Source organism: Danio aesculapii, chromosome 14 (assembly GCF_903798145.1).
Source record: "Danio aesculapii chromosome 14, fDanAes4.1, whole genome shotgun sequence".
In the NCBI taxonomy this organism is placed as follows: domain Eukaryota; kingdom Metazoa; phylum Chordata; class Actinopteri; order Cypriniformes; family Danionidae; genus Danio; species Danio aesculapii.
In genome coordinates, this window is record NC_079448.1 from 4,844,493 (window position 1) to 4,864,102 (window position 19,610).

At 38.3% G+C, this 19,610-nt stretch overlaps 1 protein-coding gene across 1 annotated transcript; it reads left to right on the forward strand.

Annotated features, from left to right (window-relative positions):
- The first annotated feature begins 212 nt into the window (after window positions 1-212).
- LOC130240221 (glutathione S-transferase P-like) lies at window positions 213-18,789 on the forward strand. The gene is made up of 8 exons (XM_056471650.1): window positions 213-298; window positions 3,421-3,456; window positions 9,408-9,514; window positions 11,473-11,560; window positions 12,795-12,824; window positions 18,031-18,104; window positions 18,217-18,318; window positions 18,402-18,789. Coding segments are annotated over exons 1-8 (627 nt in total). The 5' UTR covers window positions 213-297; the 3' UTR covers window positions 18,591-18,789.
- The last annotated feature ends 821 nt before the right edge of the window (window positions 18,790-19,610 follow it).

Genomic DNA, 19,610 nt, shown 5'->3' on the forward strand with positions numbered 1-19,610 from the left:
ATCCTTTAAAATATATATTTTAATAAACTATAAAGTAGCTTACGTTCCCACTTTGCTAAAATAAGCAAAGCATGTTAACTTTTTAAAGGACTACAACTAACCCTGACAAACTGTGCTGTCATCGTTAATGTTGTTATAGTGTATTATGCCTTCATAAATCACTTTGCATGCTACCTTTGTGCACAAATGACTCAGTAAAGTACACATGAGGCTTTAAAAAGAGCATTGCACACACCTGCACTATACATTTCTGGAGCAGCAAACACACAGACTTCACTTCTCACACTGTGCTTCACCAGTAAGTACTTCAATCATGACTTTCTTCACCTTTGAGTTTGATTATGCATTAGATGCACATTATGTCGGATATATTGCCTGCAGATAATTAGATTTCAGGCGCTGTTGCACTTGGCAGAGTGTCTGGAGATGATAAAAGAATTCAAGCTAATATTACAATGCGTTACGATACTACATAGACTCAATTCAACGGGTGCACATCCTAAATTTACATTCATGCATTTAGCAGATGCTTTATCCTACTTGACTTGCAAAAGTGAGCACTTTAAGGTGAATTAGACAGATTAGAACTGTACTGTATGCTGTTATGGTGAGCGCTTTTAACGTTTAATCTGAAAAATGTGCTATATTATCTTCTCTAGTAATAATCTCTTAGGCATTCGTACTTGTTTTTGAGACACTTCAGGCTACCCTTTTTAAGTGTACTTGTACTTAATTATTACAAATGTGTTAGTATTTATTTAATATATAATGTTACCTATTAAAAAGACTAGTACTTATTCATTAGAGAGTATGGATATATACTAATATAAATTGACCAAGTACTTGTATCCTAATAACTTAGTAGCTAATGAATCATTACTATCTTTAAAAATGTAGTAAGTGCCTACAGAAGAGCACTAGTCTAGCATAAAAATATGTTTATGAAGTAAAGTATAGCGTGTATAGCATTGAAAAAGTATAGCATGAAAAAGTACTTAATATAGATTAAACATTTCCACACCAGATTAAAAGTTAGAGCCACTTTCCTAAGTGCTATTTTTATTTTTTATTAATATTTTTGATTGCCTGAATGACATTTATTATGCTGTTTATCATAATAAATGTGACTAAAATGAGTGGAAGTAGGTTATGTAGTGTTAATGCATTGAGAAAAAAGAGATGGAGGGTCTAGAGCAGGGGTGTCAAAGTCAATTCCTGGAGGGCCAGAGCCCAGTTTAGTTCTAGCCCTGCTTCAACACACCTAGGTTTCAAACAAGCCTAAAGCACTCAATTAGGGTTGGAACTAAACTGTGCAGAGCTGTGGCCCTCCAGGAACTGGCTTTGACACATGTGGTCTAAAGTATGAAAAACTTTGGTTCTTGTTGAGTTTTTTCAATGCTATCTCATGACAATTTGTTACTTTTTAATTAGTGGCAAATTCATATGAAATTGTACGATCTAATTCATCAATTTTAGTATGATTTGTTCATCCGCCAATGAGAAAGTGTGGGGGCTTTATATCATTGACATTTAATATTACATTTTCAAAATTGTAAGAAGTTAATTTATTAGATTTTACGATTTTTTTCATTGTAGATATTATACCATAATGAACATCAGCCGTATTTCCCCATACACTTCTACAATAATGGTCAAAATTATCCAAAATTTATTAAATAAAGCATGAATATTATACGCTATTCTATTCATTTATTTTTTTAGCTACAATTTGTATTCAGTCATAAACGTTAGACTGAGCTACTTAATTGAAACATTTTAAAATGAAAACTTCAAGTTAGGCCAAAGAGCGACAATTTTAAGTCAGTTTAACATAATGGAATCATGTCGAAATAGCTGCAATGGCATTTATGTAATAATAATAATAATAATATATTTTATTTGTAACACGCTTTTCTAAAACCCAAAGCGCTTACAAGAAAGTAAAAACAACAAAGCACAGTAAACAATAATACAAAAGTACAATAAAAACACAGTAAGAATAAAAGAGATATCACAAATTAAAAACAGTCCTAAAAAGAGGAGTTTTAAGTAGCTTTTTAAAAGCGTCCAATGAACCGGCGTTCCTAATGTTAGTGGGAAGAGCACAGTTTGGGAGCACGGAAAGAGAACGCCCTACCTCCCATGGTGCTGAGTTTGCAGCGAGGCTGAAACAGCGTAGTACTTGAGGAAATGGATATCAGGTCACAAATGTAACCTGGAGCAGAACCATGAACCGCTTTATATGTTAAAATCAATGTTTTAAAATCAATACGAGACTTGACGGGCAGCCAGTGAAGCTGTTGGAGTATGGGAGTGATGTGCGACCGAGACGATGTATGTGTCAACACACGTGCAGCAGAATTTTGAATGTATTGTAATATCTTGAGAGAATTTGCTGGTAACCCTCCGAACAGAGATCTGCAAAAATCCAAGCGAGACGTGATAAAAGCATGGACGAGTCTTTCAGCATCATTTATGTAACATGAATTGTTTAGGTAAAGTCAATAGAAGTGAGAATTATTTGAGTGTTAAGGGTTAGGTGTGGTTCTTGGGGGGCACAACTCCATGTTTCGGTTTTCATGTGAATGAAGTTGTATGAATGCAAATGAATAAGCCACTTTTCTAACAATATGTAAAATAGTTACGTTTCCTCGTGAGATTGGGCTGATTTTGCTCTAGCCTTAATCAAACAGACCTAAACCAGCTTATCAAGTCCTTTAGTGTTGCTTTAAGGCTACAGGCAGGTGTATAATGATAAATGGACTGTACGTGACCTTCCAGCTTCCACATGCTCTATGGGAGTAGCTCATTACTATACTTTACAGTTCAGTCAACACTTATAGAATATAAGTGCTAGAATATAAATATCTAACACAAATCTACTGTTCCAGTCGAAGATATACAGTTGAAGTCTGAATTATCAGCCCTCCTGTATATTTTTCTTAAACATAATAGTTTAATAACTCATTGACTGATTTATTTTGTCTTTGTCATGATAACAATACATAATATTTGACTTGATATTTTTCAAGATACTAGTAGTCAGCTTAAAGTGACATTTAAAGGCTTAACTAGGTTAATTTGGGTAATTAGGCAAGTCATTGTATTACAGGGGATTGTTCTGTAGACAATCGAGAAACAAATATTGCTTAAAGAGGCTAATAATATTGACCGTAAAATGGTTTTTAAAAATTATAAACAGCTTTTATTCTAGCCGAAATAAAACAAATAAGACTTTCTTCAGAAGAAAAAAAATTATAGGAAATACTGTGAAAATTTCCTTGCTCTGTTAAACATCATTTGGGAAATGTTTGAAAAAGAAGAACTTTAGTTTGACTATATATTAGTCATTTTGTTTACATGTCCAAGTGTTCTGCCACTTCATCTCTTAACTATTTTCCTTTTCTTTTTTATTTCCAGTGGCTCCCTACACTCTCACATACTTCGCTATCAAAGGTTTGTATGAAAATGACATTTCTGAACGTAAAACCATTGATATTTTCAAAACTGAATCAGACAGAAATGCTGGTTCTTAAAGCTTGTCATGATGGTTGTTTGACAATTCAGGAAAGCTGAGTTCAAACTAAAGATTTATTACAGAATTTACAGTAAATTGTTACCGTATAATTTACAATAACTGTAAAATAATGGCTAAATATGATGGGGAACATTTCTGTTACTAATTGTTACTTAACCTATAGTTAAACTTTTTAAAGCACTATAACAGAGTTGACATTTTCACCATTTTGTGATTTAGCTCAAGATGCTAACTTCAGACCAGATACCACATGGTAATCTTAGAGTTATTTACTGTAAAACGCCCAGTAAAATACCACATCCATTCTTTAGAGTTCACTTCTGTAATCTGCACTGCATAGTAGGTCTAAAACTTTTACAGTAACTTACTGCATATTAGGAATTTGCAGTATTCAAGTCCTGCTACTGTAGTTGACAAAAGACAAAAAATTGAGAAAGATCATGAAAAAAATAAATTCTCTTAAATTCATTAGTAAATACAAAAAGGTTTTGTACTGCTAGTGTAAAATGCAAATAAATTACAGTAAAATATTGTAGAAATGGTCATACTCTAAAGTTAAAATGTGGTCAATGGCATTTTACCATAAGTAGTCGCTGTAAGGCTAATTTACATTTAAAAATGTGTTAGGGCCCTGCTATTATACAGCAAATTTACAGGTAAGTTACTGTAAAAGGGCATATTCGCTCAGTCTTAACACTGTTAGATTTACTGCAATTTTACAGTTGTTTACTGCAAAAACAGCCAGTAACATACCACATACATTCTTTACAGTTTACTACTGTAATATGCGCTGTGTTGTGGGTCATTATGGTGGCTTGAAAAGCCAGCATATTGTTATCTATCTTAAACTTATTATTATTCTTCTTCTTCTTCTTCTGAGACTAATTTCTAAGTGTATCTCCTCCTAGGCCTTTCAAGCTACATACTTCAAACTTTCGTCAAACCTTCGAACTGGTCTGACTCGGGTTGCTATATCTTTTCTAACTGATCCGACCTTGGGTTTTCCGAAAAACGACCCAGAAAAATCCCAAAAGTCCCATTGACTTAACATTGGGTCAAACTTTGTGAGCTCATAACTCTGCATCAGACTGTTCTACAGACTTCTAACTGGACTCATTTAACTCAGTCTAGCCAGCAGCCAATCACTGATTACCTTTAAACTTACTAGCCACTCCCTAGCAACCAATTTCAGCACCCTAGCAACTGTCCCAGAGACTGTGACTAGCTATTCTAACACACGCTAACAGTTTTAACATCCTACTGACATGCTAATCTTGCTAGAAAGGTGCTAGCAACACGATAGTGACATGCTAGTCATGCTAGTAACATGCTAATTCATGCTAGAATCATGCTAACAACATGCTAATTCATGCTAGAAACAAGCTGATTCATGCTAGAATCATGCTAGTAACATGCTAATTAATGCTAGAATCATGCTAGTTACATGCTAATTCATGCTAGAAACATGCTAATTCATGCTAGAATCATGCTAACAACATGCTAATTCATGCTAGAAACATGCTAGTAACATGCTAATCCATGCTAGAAACATGCTAGTAACATGCTAGAATCATGCTAGTAACATGCTAATTCATGCTAGAATCATGCTAGTAACATGCTAATTCATGCTAGAATCATGCTAGTAACATGTTAATTCATGCTAGAAACATGCTAGTAACATGCTAATTCATGCTAGAATCATGCTAGTAACATGCTGATTCATGCTAGAAACATGCTAGTAACATGCTAATTCATGCTAGAAACATGCTAGTAACATGCTAATCCATGCTAGAATCATGCTAGTAACATGCTAATTCATGCTAGAATCATGCTAGTAAAATGTTAATTCATGCTAGAATCATGCTAGTAACATGCTAATTCATGCTAGAAACATGCTAGTAACATGCTAATTCATGCTAGAATCATGCTAGTAACATGCTAATTCATGCTAGAAACATGCTAGTAACATGCTAGTAACATGCTAATTCATGCTAGAATCATGCTAGTAACATGCTAATTCATGCTAGAATCATGCTAATTCATGCTAGAATCATGCTAGTAACATGCTAATTCATGCTAGAATCATGCTAATAACATGCTAATTCATGCTAGAAACATGCTAATTCATGCTAGAATCATGCTAATAACATGCTAATTCATGCTAGAAACATGCTAGTAACATGCTCATTCATGCTAGAATCATGCTAGTTACATGCTAATCCATGCTAGAATCATGCTAGTTACATGCTAATCCATGCTAGAATCATGCTAGTAACATGCTAATTCATGCTAGAATCATGCTAGTAACATGCTAATTCATGCTAGAATCATGCTAATAACATGCTAATTCATGCTAGAATCATGCTAGTAACATGCTAATTCATGCTAGAATCATGCTAGTTACATGCTAATTCATGCTAGAAACATGCTAGTAACATGCTAATTCATGCTAGAATCATGCTAGTAACATGCTAATTCATGCTAGAATCATGCTAATAACATGCTAATTCATGCTAGAAACATGCTAATTTATGCTAGAATCATGCTAATAACATGCTAAATCATGCTAGAAACATGCTAGTAACATGCTAATTCATGCTAGAAACATGCTAGTAACATGCTAATTCATGCTAGAATCATGCTAGTAACATGCTAATTCATGCTAGAAACATGCTAGTAACATGCTAACTCATGCTAGAAACATGCTAGTAACATGCTAATTCATGCTAGAATCATGCTAATTCATGCTAGAAACATGCTAGTAACATGCTAATTCATGCTAGAATCATGCTAGTTACATGCTAATTTATGTTAGAATCATGCTAGTTACTTGCTAATTCATGCTAAAAAAATGCTAATTCAGACTCGGCTTTTCAAGCCACCATAAAGTTTGTCCTCAAACTTTAATATCTAGTTCTTCTTCTTCTTCTTCTGAGACTAATTTCTAAGTGTATCTCCTCCTAGGCCTTTCAAGCTACATACTTCAAACTTTCGTCAAACCTTCGAACTGGTCTGACTCGGGTTGCTATATCTTTTCTAACTGATCCGACCTTGGGTTTTCCGAAAAAACGACCCAGAAAAATCCCAAAAGTCCCATTGACTTAACATTGGGTCAAACTTTGTGAGCTCATAACTCTGCATCAGACTGTCCTACAGACTTCTAACTGGACTCATTTAACTCAGTCTAGCCAGCAGCCAATAACTGATGACTTTTTAACTTACTAGCCACTCCCTAGCAACCACTTACAGCACCCTAGCAACTGTCCCATAGACTTCCATTGTAAAAGACTCCCATTTACTTAACATTGGATCAACCTTTGTGAGCTCATAACTCTGCATCAGACTGTCCTACAGACTAGAGTCTGGCCTCATTCAACTCAGTCTAGCCAGCAGCCAATCACTGATTACCTTTAAACTTACTAGCCACTCCCTAGCAACCAATTTCAGCACCCTAGCAACTGTCCCAGAGACTGTGACTAGCTTTTCTAACACATGCTAACAGTTTAAACTTCCTACTGACATGCTAATCTTGCTAGAAAGGTGCTAGCAACACGATAGTGACATGCTAGTCATGCTAGTAACATGCTAATTCATGCTAGAATCATGCTAACAACATGCTAATTCATGCTAGAAACAAGCTGATTCATGCTAGAATCATGCTAGTAACATGCTAGTTACATGCTAATTAATGCTAGAATCATGCTAGTTACATGCTAATTCATGCTAGAAACATGCTAGTAACATGCTAATTCATGCTAGAATCATGCTAGTAACATGCTAATCCATGCTAGAATCATGCTAGTAACATGCTAATTCATGCTAGAATCATGGTAGTAACATGCTAATCCATGCTAGAATCATGCTAGTAACATGCTAATTCATGCTAGAATGATGCTAAAAACATGCTAATTCATGCTAGAATCATGCTAACAACATGCTAATTCATGCTAGAAACATGCTAGTAACATGCTAATTCATGCTAGAAACATGCTAGTTACATGCTAATTCATGCCAGAATCATGCTAGTAACATGCTAATTCATGCTAGAAACATGCTAGTAACATGCTAATTCATGCTAGAATCATGCTAGTTACATGCTAATCCATGCTAGAATCATGCTTGTAACATGCTAATTCATGCTAGAATCATGCTAGTAACATGCTAATTCATGCTAGAATCATGCTAGTAACATGCTAATTCATGCTAGAATCATGCTAATAACATGCTAATTCATGCTAGAATCATGCTAGTAACATGCTAATTCATGCTAGAAACATGCTAGTAACATGCTAATTCATGCTAGAATCATGCTAGTAACATGCTAGATCATGCTAGAAACATGCTAGTAACATGCTAATTCATGCTAGAATCATGCTAGTAATATGCCAATTCATGCTAGAATCATGCTAGTAACATGCTAATTCATGCTAGAAACATGCTAGTAACATGCTAATTCATGCTAGAATCATGCTAGTTACATGCTAATCCATGCTAGAATCATGCTAGTAACATGCTAATTCATGCTAGAATCATGCTAGTAACATGCTAATTCATGCTAGAATCATGCTAATAACATGCTAGAATCATGCTAATAACATGCTAATTCATGCTAGAATCATGCTAGTAACATGCTAATTCATGCTAATTTATGCTAGAATCATGCTAGTAACATGCTAATTCATGCTAGAAACATGCTAGTAACATGCTAATTCATGCTAGAATCATGCTAGTAACATGCTAATTCATGCTAGAATCATGCTAATAACATGCTAATTCATGCTAGAAGCATGCTAATAACATGCTAAATCATGCTAGAAACATGCTAGTAACATGCTAATTCATGCTAGAAACATGCTAGTAACATGCTAATTCATGCTAGAATCATGCTAGTAACATGCTAACTCATGCTAGAAACATGCTAGTAACATGCTAACTCATGCTAGAAACATGCTAGTAACATGCTAATTCATGCTAGAATCATGCTAATTCATGCTAGAAACATGCTAGTAACATGCTAATTCATGCTAGAATCATGCTAGTTACATGCTAATTTATGTTAGAATCATGCTAGTTACTTGCTAATTCAGGCTAGTAACATGCTAATTCAGACTCGGCTTTTCAAGCCACCATAAAGTTTGTCCTCAAACTTTAATATCTAGTTTGTAAACTATTACAGTAACTTACTGCATATTAGGCATTTGCGGTATTTTACTGTAATCAAATTAATCAAGTACACCTGCTCTAATTAAAGAAAAAAATTGAGACAGTTAATGAAACAAATAGTCACTTAAATTCAAGAGTGAATACAAAAAATAAAGGTTTTGTACTGCTAGTGTAAAATGCAAATAAATTACAGTAAAATACTGTAGAAATGGTCATACTCTAAAATTAACATGTCGGAAAGAGCATTTTACCATAAAAAGAAGTTGCTGTAGGGCTGATTTACACTTTAAACTGCAGTAGTGGCCCTGCTACTTTAAAACACATTTACAGGTAAGTTACTGTAAAGGCGCACTTACTGTAAATTGCTGGCAACAGTGCTGCCAGTAAGTTACTCCCAAAAACAGTGTAGATTCAGGTGATCAGATGAGTTTTTAGAGGTCGTTTGATTGATACTAGTGAATCAACAGTCCCTGTGGCAATAGGAAGATGAGGAGCGGCGAGTTATAGATGTCTTTTAATCGCATGCACTCAACAGCAGTGCTGTCTGTTCGTCACTAGTTTTATAATGTTGTTCTAGTTCCGACACCTCTGTTTGTTTTTCGACTTTGAAACTGTGTTCAGTCCTTATGGGCAAATGAATCATACAAAAACTGTATTGTAAACTGCTGCTACTGTATAACTGACCCTGAATCATGTGCTCCTGCAGGCCGAGCTGGTCCTTTGAAGATCCTGCTGGCGGACAAAGAGCAGCAGCTGAAGGAGAATGTGGTGAGCTTACAGGACTGGTTGAAGGGCGACATAAGAGCCACATGTGTAAGTTTCCAACGCTGTCTCACGCCAAGTCATCACATTTTGATTAAGTGGGTAAATTGTATGATCTCATTGGTATATTTTAGCACAATTTTGCTCATCTTCGAATGACGGTTGGGTTTAGGGGTGGGGTTTGGTGCCACGTCTCCTTTAAATATCATACTTTTTCCATACGTCTGAATTCATAAAAACATAAAATAGCTAAAATATTTAAATAAAGTTAAAAATTGTTTGCATCTGAGATTTTTGTATGCTCTGTTTGCATTCGTTGTGAATAAAGAAGCAATGTACACTTTAATTGCACTGTTAGCTGTTACCACACACATTCTTTATAGCTCACTTCTGTAATATGTACTGTATTGTGGGTCATTTAAGTAACTTACAGTAACTTTAAGTAACTTACAGTAACAGTAACTTACCTGTAAATATGTTTTACAGTAGCGGAGCCTTACCACAATTTCATTGTACAGTAAAATAGTCTTACAGCAACTTCTTTTTAACATGCCTTTTTACAGTATTTTTACTGTCATGTATTTACATTTTACACTAGCAGTACAAAACCTTTATTTTTAGTATTTAGTAAGCAATTATTTATCCATGAACTGTCTCATTTTTGTTTTCAAGTACAATAGCAGTACTTGACTACTTTAATTACAGTAGAATACCGCAAGTTTCTAATATGCAGTAAGCTACTGTGAAAGTTTTTAAATGACCCACAATGCAGTGCAATCTAGTAGTGAACTGTAAAGTATGTGTTATATTTTAAAGGCCGTTTTTGCAGTAAATAACTGAAATATTGCGGTAAAGTCTAACAGTTTTCAGACTGAGCAAATACTGTAAAATGCCCCTTTACAATAACTTACCTGTAAATGTGTTTTACAGTAGCAGGGCCCTACCACAATTTCATTTTACAGTAAAATAACCTTACCACAACTTGTTTTTAACATACCCTTTTTCACATTTTTACAGTATTTTACTGTCATTTATTTACATTTTACACTAGCAGTACAAAACCTTTATTTTTAGTATTTAGTAAGCAATTATTTATTTTATGAACCGTCTCATTTTTGTTTTCAACTACAGTAGCTGTACTTGATTACTTTAATTACAGTAGAATACCGCAAGTTCCTAATATGCAGTAAGCTACTGTGAAAGTTTTTAAATGACCCACAATGCAGTACAACCTAGTAGTGAACTGTAAAGTATGTGTTATATTTTAAAGGGCGTTTTTGCAGTAAATAACTGAAATATTGCGGTAAAGTCTAACAGTTTTCAGACTGAGCAAATACTGTAAAATGCCTCTTTACAATAACATACCTGTAAATGTGTTTTACAGTAGCAGGGCCCTACCGCAATTTCATTTTACAGTAAAATAACCTTACCACAACTTGTTTTTAGCATACCCTTTTTCACATTTTTACAGTATTTTACTGTAATTTATTTACATTTTACACTAGCAGTACAAAATCTTTATTTTTAGTATTTAGCAAGCAATTATTTTTTTCAATGAACTGTCTCATTTTTGTCTTCAACTACAGTAGCAGTACTTGATTACTTTGATTACAGTAGAATACCGCAAATTCCTAATATGCTGTAAGTTACTTTAAAAGTTTTTTAATGACCCACAATGCAGTGCATATTCCAGTAGTGAACTGTAAAGAATGTATGTGGTATTTTATTGGGCGTTTTTGCAGCAAATAACTGTAAAATTGCAGCAAAGTCTAACTGTGTGTATTTACCATTAATAAGGACGGCACATTAACAGTTACGTTTAAATTATTAATTTGCTCAGAAAAACTTAATTGTGATTATATACTATATTAATAGCAGTGATATTGCAACTATTTGTCTAATAAAACAACAACACAAAAAGGCATTTTTTTCTTTGCATGCTTTAATGTATAGCTCAATCTTTGTTCTGCATATGGATAGATTGAAACATTTTACTGGATTTCTTTCAGCTCTTTGGACAGTTGCCTAAATTTGAAGATGGTGACCTGGTGCTGTATCAGTCCAATGCCATACTCAGACATTTGGGACGAAAACATGGTAACAATCCTTATTTAAAGCATTAGAATCAGTGCAGGGCAAAAATGAATGATCATTAATTAAATGTAAAACAAACGATATATATGATATAATTTGATTATATATTATTACAACTGGGATATAAATTGGGTTTGTCCATATTATATATACACTACCTGACAAAAGTCTTGTCGTTGATCTCAGTAGTAAGAGCAACAAATAATAACTTGACTTCTAGTTGGACATTTGGAAAAGTGGCAGAAGGTCAATTTCTCATATAAATCATCTGTTGAACTTCATCCCAATCATCACAAATACTGCAGAAGACCTACTGGAACCTGCATGGATCCAAGATTCTCCCAGAAATCCGTCAAGTTTGGTGAAGAAAAAATCATGGTTTGGGATTACATTCAGTATGTGGGCGTACGAGAGATCTGCAGAGTGGATGGCAACATCAACAGCCTGAGGTATCAAGACATTTGTGCTGCCCATTACATTACAAACCACAGGAGATAGCAAATTCTTCATCAGGGTAGCACTCCTCATACTTCAGCCTCCACATCAAAGTTCCTGAAAGCAAAGAAGGTCAAGGTGCTTTAGGATTGGTCAGCCCAGTCACCAGACATGAACATTATTGAGCATGTCTGAGGTAAGATGAAGGAGGACGCATTGAAGATGAATCCAAAGAATCTTGATGAACTCTGGGAGTCCTGCAAGAACGCTTTCTTTGCCATTCCAGATGACTTTAATAAGTGATTTGAGTCCTTGCAGAGATGTATGGATGCAATCCTCCAAGCTCATAGGAGTCATACACAATATTTCTGAAATATACAAGCAGAGTTCACTGCTCAAAATGCAATGCATTACAATGAACCAAATGTATGATGCAGACTTTATTCCTTTAATTGTGTTCCTCAACGTTTTATACATATTAATTTCTGAAATAAAGAACAACTAGAACCTGTTCACTGAAATAAACATCTAACATTAGGTCATCATGTGGCTTACATTAAACACACTGCTGTTTGGAGCTATATGTATAGTACACTGTAAAAATGTCAGTTGTCCCAACACAAACCAAAGATTTGACAAACTGAAGTGGATTGAACACAAAACAATTAAGTTTTACAGTTGAACTGCATTGTTTCAGCTTATTCTAAGTAAGTAATTTGAACAAGCAGGAAAATAAATATAACTATTGTTTTAAGTGTATGCAATATACAGCATATAGACATCTGTCATTTTACGTATTCAGGTGCATATGGAAAAAACGACTGTGAGGCTTCTCTCTGTTATGAAGCGGACAGGAGACAGAGGTAAGGAAACGTTAGGGTGTTTATCGAATGACAACAAGGAGCACATGAAGGATAGCCAGGAGGATCAGGAATGATGTTGGGGTCTTTTCCTCCGTGGCTGGGTAACAGGAATACACGAGGACGGACAGCACACACCAGATACAGCTGACAGAGGATGACACAGACTTGGAAGGACTGGAAGACAGGACGATTCGGGAGGACCAGGAAGACTAGGAGGAATACAAAGAGAACAGGTAAGTAAATCGTTTGTTTAGCTGAGGATGACTACGCTGAGTGGTCGCTCAGTTGTCCGCTTTCGTCGAGACGAGCCCGGACAATGAGCGACTGGAGTGCTGTGCTTTTATCTGGTGCTCGTGAATGTGATGCAGCTGTGTGCTCATTAGAAGTCAGGTGATGGTGATCTTCGTGAGTGGGGGTCGTGAGAGCCTGACCAATCCATGACAGTACCCCCCTCCCCAGGGCCCGCTCCTGAGGGCCGACACCCTCCGACGCCGTGGTGGTCTCCCTCTGCCTCTAGGCGCTGGGAACTCAGGGTGGCTCTCATGAAACTCCACCATGAGACTAGGATCGAGAATATCAGCTCTGGGAACCCATGTCCTTTCTTCGGGGCCGTACCCTTCCCAGTCCACCAGGTACTCCAACTGGCCACCACGACGTCGGGAACGCAAGATCTCCTTCACTGCGTAGACGGCTCCTTCTTCTAGGAGCAGTGGAGGAGGGGGTTCCTCTTCGTGGTCAGGCTCTGTGGAGGGAAGAACAGGATCGTGATAGGGTTTCAGGAGTGATACGTGGAATGTAGGGTGAATACGGTAGTGAGAGGGTAATTGTAGTTTGTAGGTGACGGGGTTAACCTGTTCCACGATGGTGAAGGGACCAACAAATCGGGGACTTAACTTGCGAGAGGGCAGTCGCATGCGTATGTCCCGGGTGGATAGCCACACCTTTTGTCCGGGTGTGTATCTGGGTTCTTCAGACCTTCTTCTATCGGCGGTTACCTTGCTTCGACGGACTGCCCTCTGCAGATGTTGATGAGCCTCGTCCCAGACTCTCTCGCTCTCCCGGAACCAGTGATCCACTGCGGGGACATCAGATGGTTCGCCATCCCAGGGAAAGAGCGGTGGTTGGAAGCCCAGGACGCACTGGAATGGCGTGAGTCCGGTGGAGGGTTGCCGCAGTGAATTTTGGGCATATTCTGCCCAGCCCAAATACTGGCTCCAGGAGCTCTGGTGACCACTGCAGAAGGTCCTCAGGAACCGTCCCACCTCCTGAATCTTCCTCTCTGTCTGCCCGTTGGTTGGGGATGATATCCAGAAGAGAGGCTGACGGCCACACCTAGGAGCTTGAAGAAGGCTTTCCATAGACGTGAGATGAACTGTGGACCTCTGTCCGACACAATATCTTCTGGAATACCAAATGACCTGAAGACTTGATTAAAGATATTGTCGGCTGTTTCAAAGGCTGTGGGAAGACCTTTCAGAGGGATTAGTTTGACAAACTTTGAGAATCTATCTACTATGACTAGAATACAGGTATTACCTTCTGACGAAGGGAGATCAGTGATAAAGTCCACTCCTAGGTGTGACCAGGGACGGTTCGGAATCGGCAAGGGATGGAGCTTTCCAGCGGGTAGATGACGTGGGCTCTTGGATTGGGCACAGTCCTTACAGCCCTGAACATATTGCCTCACATCCCTTGCCATGTTTGGCCACCAGAATCGTTGGGATACTAGCGAGAGAGTATTGTTGATCCCTGGATGTCCAGTGCCTAGCGAGGTATGTAAGGAGTGGATCAGATCTACCCGGTGTTCAGGTGGTATGAACTGCCGATGAGGAGGGCATCCCGGCGGAGCAGGGGCTTCCGGAGTGGCAACGACTGGAGGAGCGTTCCAGGTGATCGGACAAATGGAGATGTGTTCGGGAAGAATCTTCGTTGGGAGTTCTTCATGATCGTGATGCTCGTGTAAACGAGAGAGAGCGTCTGCTCTTAGATTCTTGGGTCCTGGACGATAGGAAATGGAGAAATCAAAACGTGAGAAGAAAAGTGACCATCTGGCTTGACGTGGACATAGTCTCTTGGCCTCTTTGATATATTGGAGGTTTTTGTGATCTGTGATCACCTGGAACGGATGTTTGGCTCCCTCCAACCAGTGACGCCACTCCTCCAAGGCTAGCTTGATTGCTAGCAGCTCCCTGTCTCCTATGCTGTAATTCTGCTCCGCCGGGCTCAACTTCCGAGAGAAATAGGCACAGGGATGCAGTCGGGGCGGTGTATCATGATGTTGAGATAATACTGCCCCGACGCCGGTGGTGGATGCGTCCACTTCCACCACGAAAGGAAGATTTGGGTCAGGATGAGTCAGGAGTGGGGCCCTTGTGAACTCCTTCTTAAGAAGGCGGAAGGCTGCGGCTGCTGCTTTGGTCCACTCCAGTCCTTTGGGTTTACCCTTGAGGAGATTAGTGAGAGGTGATGTAATCCTGCTGTAGTCCTTGATAAACCGTCTATAAAAGTTAGCAAACCCAAGAAACCTCTGGAGCTCCTTAATGGAAGTGGGTTCTGACCAGGATAGAACAGCCTCAATTTTCTTCCCATCCATACGTATACCGGTTTGATCAATGATGTATCCCAAGAAATGAATCGACTTCTGGTGGAATGAGCATTTCTCCGCTTTGAGGTAGAGGTGATGTTCTCTCAATGTGTGTAGGACCTCCGCAACGTGTTGGCGATGTTCGGCCTCACTCCGGGAGTAAATGAGGATGTCATCTATGTACACTATTACAAAGTGGTGAAGAAACTCCCGGAGGACTTCATGAATGAAGTTTTGGAATACGGAGGGGGCGTTGACCAGACCGTAAGGCATGACCTCATATTCATAGTGGCCAGTAGGGGTCACGAATGCTGTCTTCCATTGGTCCCCCTCACGTATTCTTATCAGATTATACGCGCTGCGGAGGTCCAATTTAGTGAAGACTTTAGCTTCTCGGAGCTGTTCCAAAGCGGCTGGTACCAGAGGAAGGGGATATCGGTATTTTACTGTACCGTTATTTAGGACCCTGTAGTCGATGCATGGACGCAGCCCTCCGTCCTTCTTGGCCACAAAGAAGAAGCTTGAGGCGGCTGGTGATTTTGAGTGACGTATGTACCCCTGACTCAGAGCCTCCCTTATGTAATCTTCCATTGCCTGATTCTCTGGAAGCGAGAGCGGGTAGATCCTACCTCTTGGCAACTGGGCATCTGGAACTAGGTCGATCGCGCAGTCCCATGGCCGATGCGGCGGTAGCTGGGAAGCTCTCTTGGGGCAGAAGACATCATGAAAGGAGCTGTACTCCTTAGGAATGTGGATAGACTGCTTCTCAGGAGGGCTCTCGACCGATGTTGCAAACAAAGAAATGGGGTTCCGACCTTGAAGAGGGAGATTTGGAAAACAGGTAGGTGTACATCCAGATCCCCATTTCTTTATCTCTCCTGTGCCCCAAGAGATGATGGGATCGTGCTTCACCAGCCACGGGCGCCCTAGAATGATGTCCATATTTGCACCCTCCAGAACCAGAAATTGAATCCTCTCTTGATGTAACAGCCCCACTTGAAGAAGGATGTCTTCGCATTGTCGATGGATACGGGTCGAAGATCGAGTGCACTGGGTTATCGGTTGTATCTGGTATATATGCGAGGACGCCTCAGTACGGAGGTGGAGTTGACGACAGAGGGATTGGGAGATGAAGTTCCCTGCTGACCCGGAGTCGATGAGGGCTGTGACAAGGAGAGAAATAGAGGCAGTAGTTATTTGTACGGTGGTAGTAAGTGGTTTACATTGTTCAATATTCGTACTGAATACACTCACTGAAGTCCGAATGGGACGAAGGGGACACTCCATACGGGTGTGTCCACTGACACCGCAGTATAGACACAGACCCCGGGTCAGCCTCCTCTGTCGTTCCGCTGATGTCAGTCTTCCAGACTCTATTATCATGGGTTCTGGTTCTGGAGAGGCTGTTGACTCAGGCGATTGGAGGAGTGCAGACGAGGGGGGTGATGGTGTCCTGTTGATAGGAACGGAGACGATCGGAACATCGGAGAGAATGTTGGATGAATCTCTCCAGACCCATTGTATCATCTAATGTGGCCAGCTGGATTCGGAGAGTGGGTTCCAAGCCGAGCCGGTACGTGGTCAACAACGATCTCTCATTCCATCCACTTGCAGCTGCTAGAGTGCGAAACCGGAGAGCATATTCCTGTGTAGATAGAGTACCTTGCTTTAGATGATACAGCTGCTCTCCAGCGGCTACTTCCCCATCAGAACGTCCAAACACCTCTTTGAAATACTCCGTGAAGGTAGTGATGGAATTCATGACCGGCCCGGCTTGGTTCCAGATCGTCTCAGCCCATTTAAGTGCAGGTCCAGAGAGTAGTGATACGATGTAGGCGATCTTTGACTTATCTGTGGGATATAGAGAAGGTTGCATTTCGAATATGAGGGAACATTGTAACAGAAAACCATTGCACTCCCCCGCTCCGCCTGAGTAGGGCGCTGGTCGGGCCATGGGACTGGAAGGAAGGGCCGAAGAAGAAACTGTGGAGGCGGAAGTGCTCGGTGCTGGTGGTGCGTTGGAAAGTGGAGCTGGTGGCTGTAGAATCCGCTTCAACTGGTCCACCAGCTCTTGAAAGTGATCGAGGGTGCTCATGTTGTCGTCGTTATGGGTCCGGGCTTCTGTTATGAAGCGGACAGGAGACAGAGGTAAGGAAACGTTAGGGTGTTTATCGAATGACAACAAGGAGCACATGAAGGATAGCCAGGAGGATCAGGAATGAGTTGGGGTCTTTTTCCTCCGTGGCTGGGTAACAGGAATACACGAGGACGGACAGCACACACCAGATACAGCTGACAGAGGATGACACAGACTTGGAAGGACTGGAAGACAGGACGATTCGGGAGGACCAGGAAGACTAGGAGGAATACAAAGAGAACAGGTAAGTAAATCGTTTGTTTAGCTGAGGATGACTACGCTGAGTGGTCGCTCAGTTGTCCGCTTTCGTCGAGACGAGCCCGGACAATGAGCGACTGGAGTGCTGTGCTTTTATCTGGTGCTCGTGAATGTGATGCAGCTGTGTGCTCATTAGAAGTCAGGTGATGGTGATCTTCGTGAGTGGGGGTCGTGAGAGCCTGACCAATCCATGACACTCTCATTGACATGATGAACGATGCAGCTCAAGATCTTCGCCTGAAATACATTAAACTGATCTACCAGGAATATGTAAGCACTGAAAAATAGCTATGAAGATCAGACACAGAAAAAATGAACTATTTCAGAGCAAATTCCTGATAAATACAGCTGTATTCATGAGCTCTTCTTATTGTGTCTGTAGGAGACTGGTAAAGAAGCGTTCATCAAAGATCTGTCCAACGAGTTCAAACCATTCGAAAATATTCTGGCCAAAAGCAAATCTGGATTTCTGGTTGGGGATCAGGTGAGACGGTCTATAGAAACAGCTGTATTATTTAGTTGATGCTAAATCTGACCGTCACCAACACACATTTTTCTCCTCCCCAGATTTCACTTGCAGACTACAACCTGTTTGATCTCCTGCTGAATCTGAAGGTGCTTTCTCCCTCCTGTCTGGACTCTTTCCCGTCTCTCAAGAGCTTCGTGGACAAGATCTCTGCCCGTCCCAAAGTCAAAGCTCTGCTGGAGTGTGAGAACTTCAAGAAACTGCCCATTAACGGCAACGGCAAACAGTAAATCAACAGAACATTGATGCAACGTTCTCAAATGCCACTTACTGTTAAAAAGCCTTAACTGGTGCTCTCTGATGTCTGATGTGTATGAATATCTGTTTTGTATTTTTAACTATTTTGATCATTTTTACTAACATAATGATCATCAATTTGCTAACATAATGTAATCAATTATAATGAATAAAATATTGAACCATCCAGAACAGTTGCAATGCTTTTCACATACGTTGTATATTGTTATAAAACAAAATTCAGTCATTATATTTTAATGTTTGTCTTGCTTTTAAAAGCCTTGAAATGGACTCCACTGCCAATATATAACCATATATATATATATATATATATATATATATATATATATATATATATATATATATATATATATATATATATATATATATATATATATATATATACATATATATATATATGTATATACATATATATATATATGTATATATATATATATATATATATATATATATATATATATATATATATATATATATATATATATATGTGTGTGTGTGTGTGTGTGTGTGTCTGTGTATATATATATATATATATACATATATATATATATATATATGTATATATATATATATATATTTATATATATATATATATATATATATATTTATATATATATATATATATATATATATATATATATATATATATATATATATATATATATGTATATATATATATATATATATATATATATATATATATATATATATATATATATATATATATATATATATATTATATATATGTTATGTGTATTATGTAATTATGTTATGTATACAAATGTATTTTGGTATAATAATTGATTATTGATGAGAATTTATTTCTGATAAACAATTAATTAAATATTTAAATTATGTATTAATGTATTTTTCCATAGTAATAATACATTTGAAAGTTTTCCATTTATTATTTTCAAAATTATATATTTATTTATTTATTTATTTATTTATTTATTTATTTATTTATTTATTTATTTATTTTTTAATATTCA

Coding starts and splice junctions, on each gene's coding strand:
- LOC130240221 (XM_056471650.1), top strand. Junction 3,457..9,407: donor CACATACTTCGCTATCAAAG/GTTTGTATGAAA, acceptor GTGCTCCTGCAG/GCCGAGCTGGTCCTTTGAAG. Junction 12,825..18,030: donor AAAAAACGACTGTGAGGCTT/CTCTCTGTTATG, acceptor CAATCCATGACA/CTCTCATTGACATGATGAAC.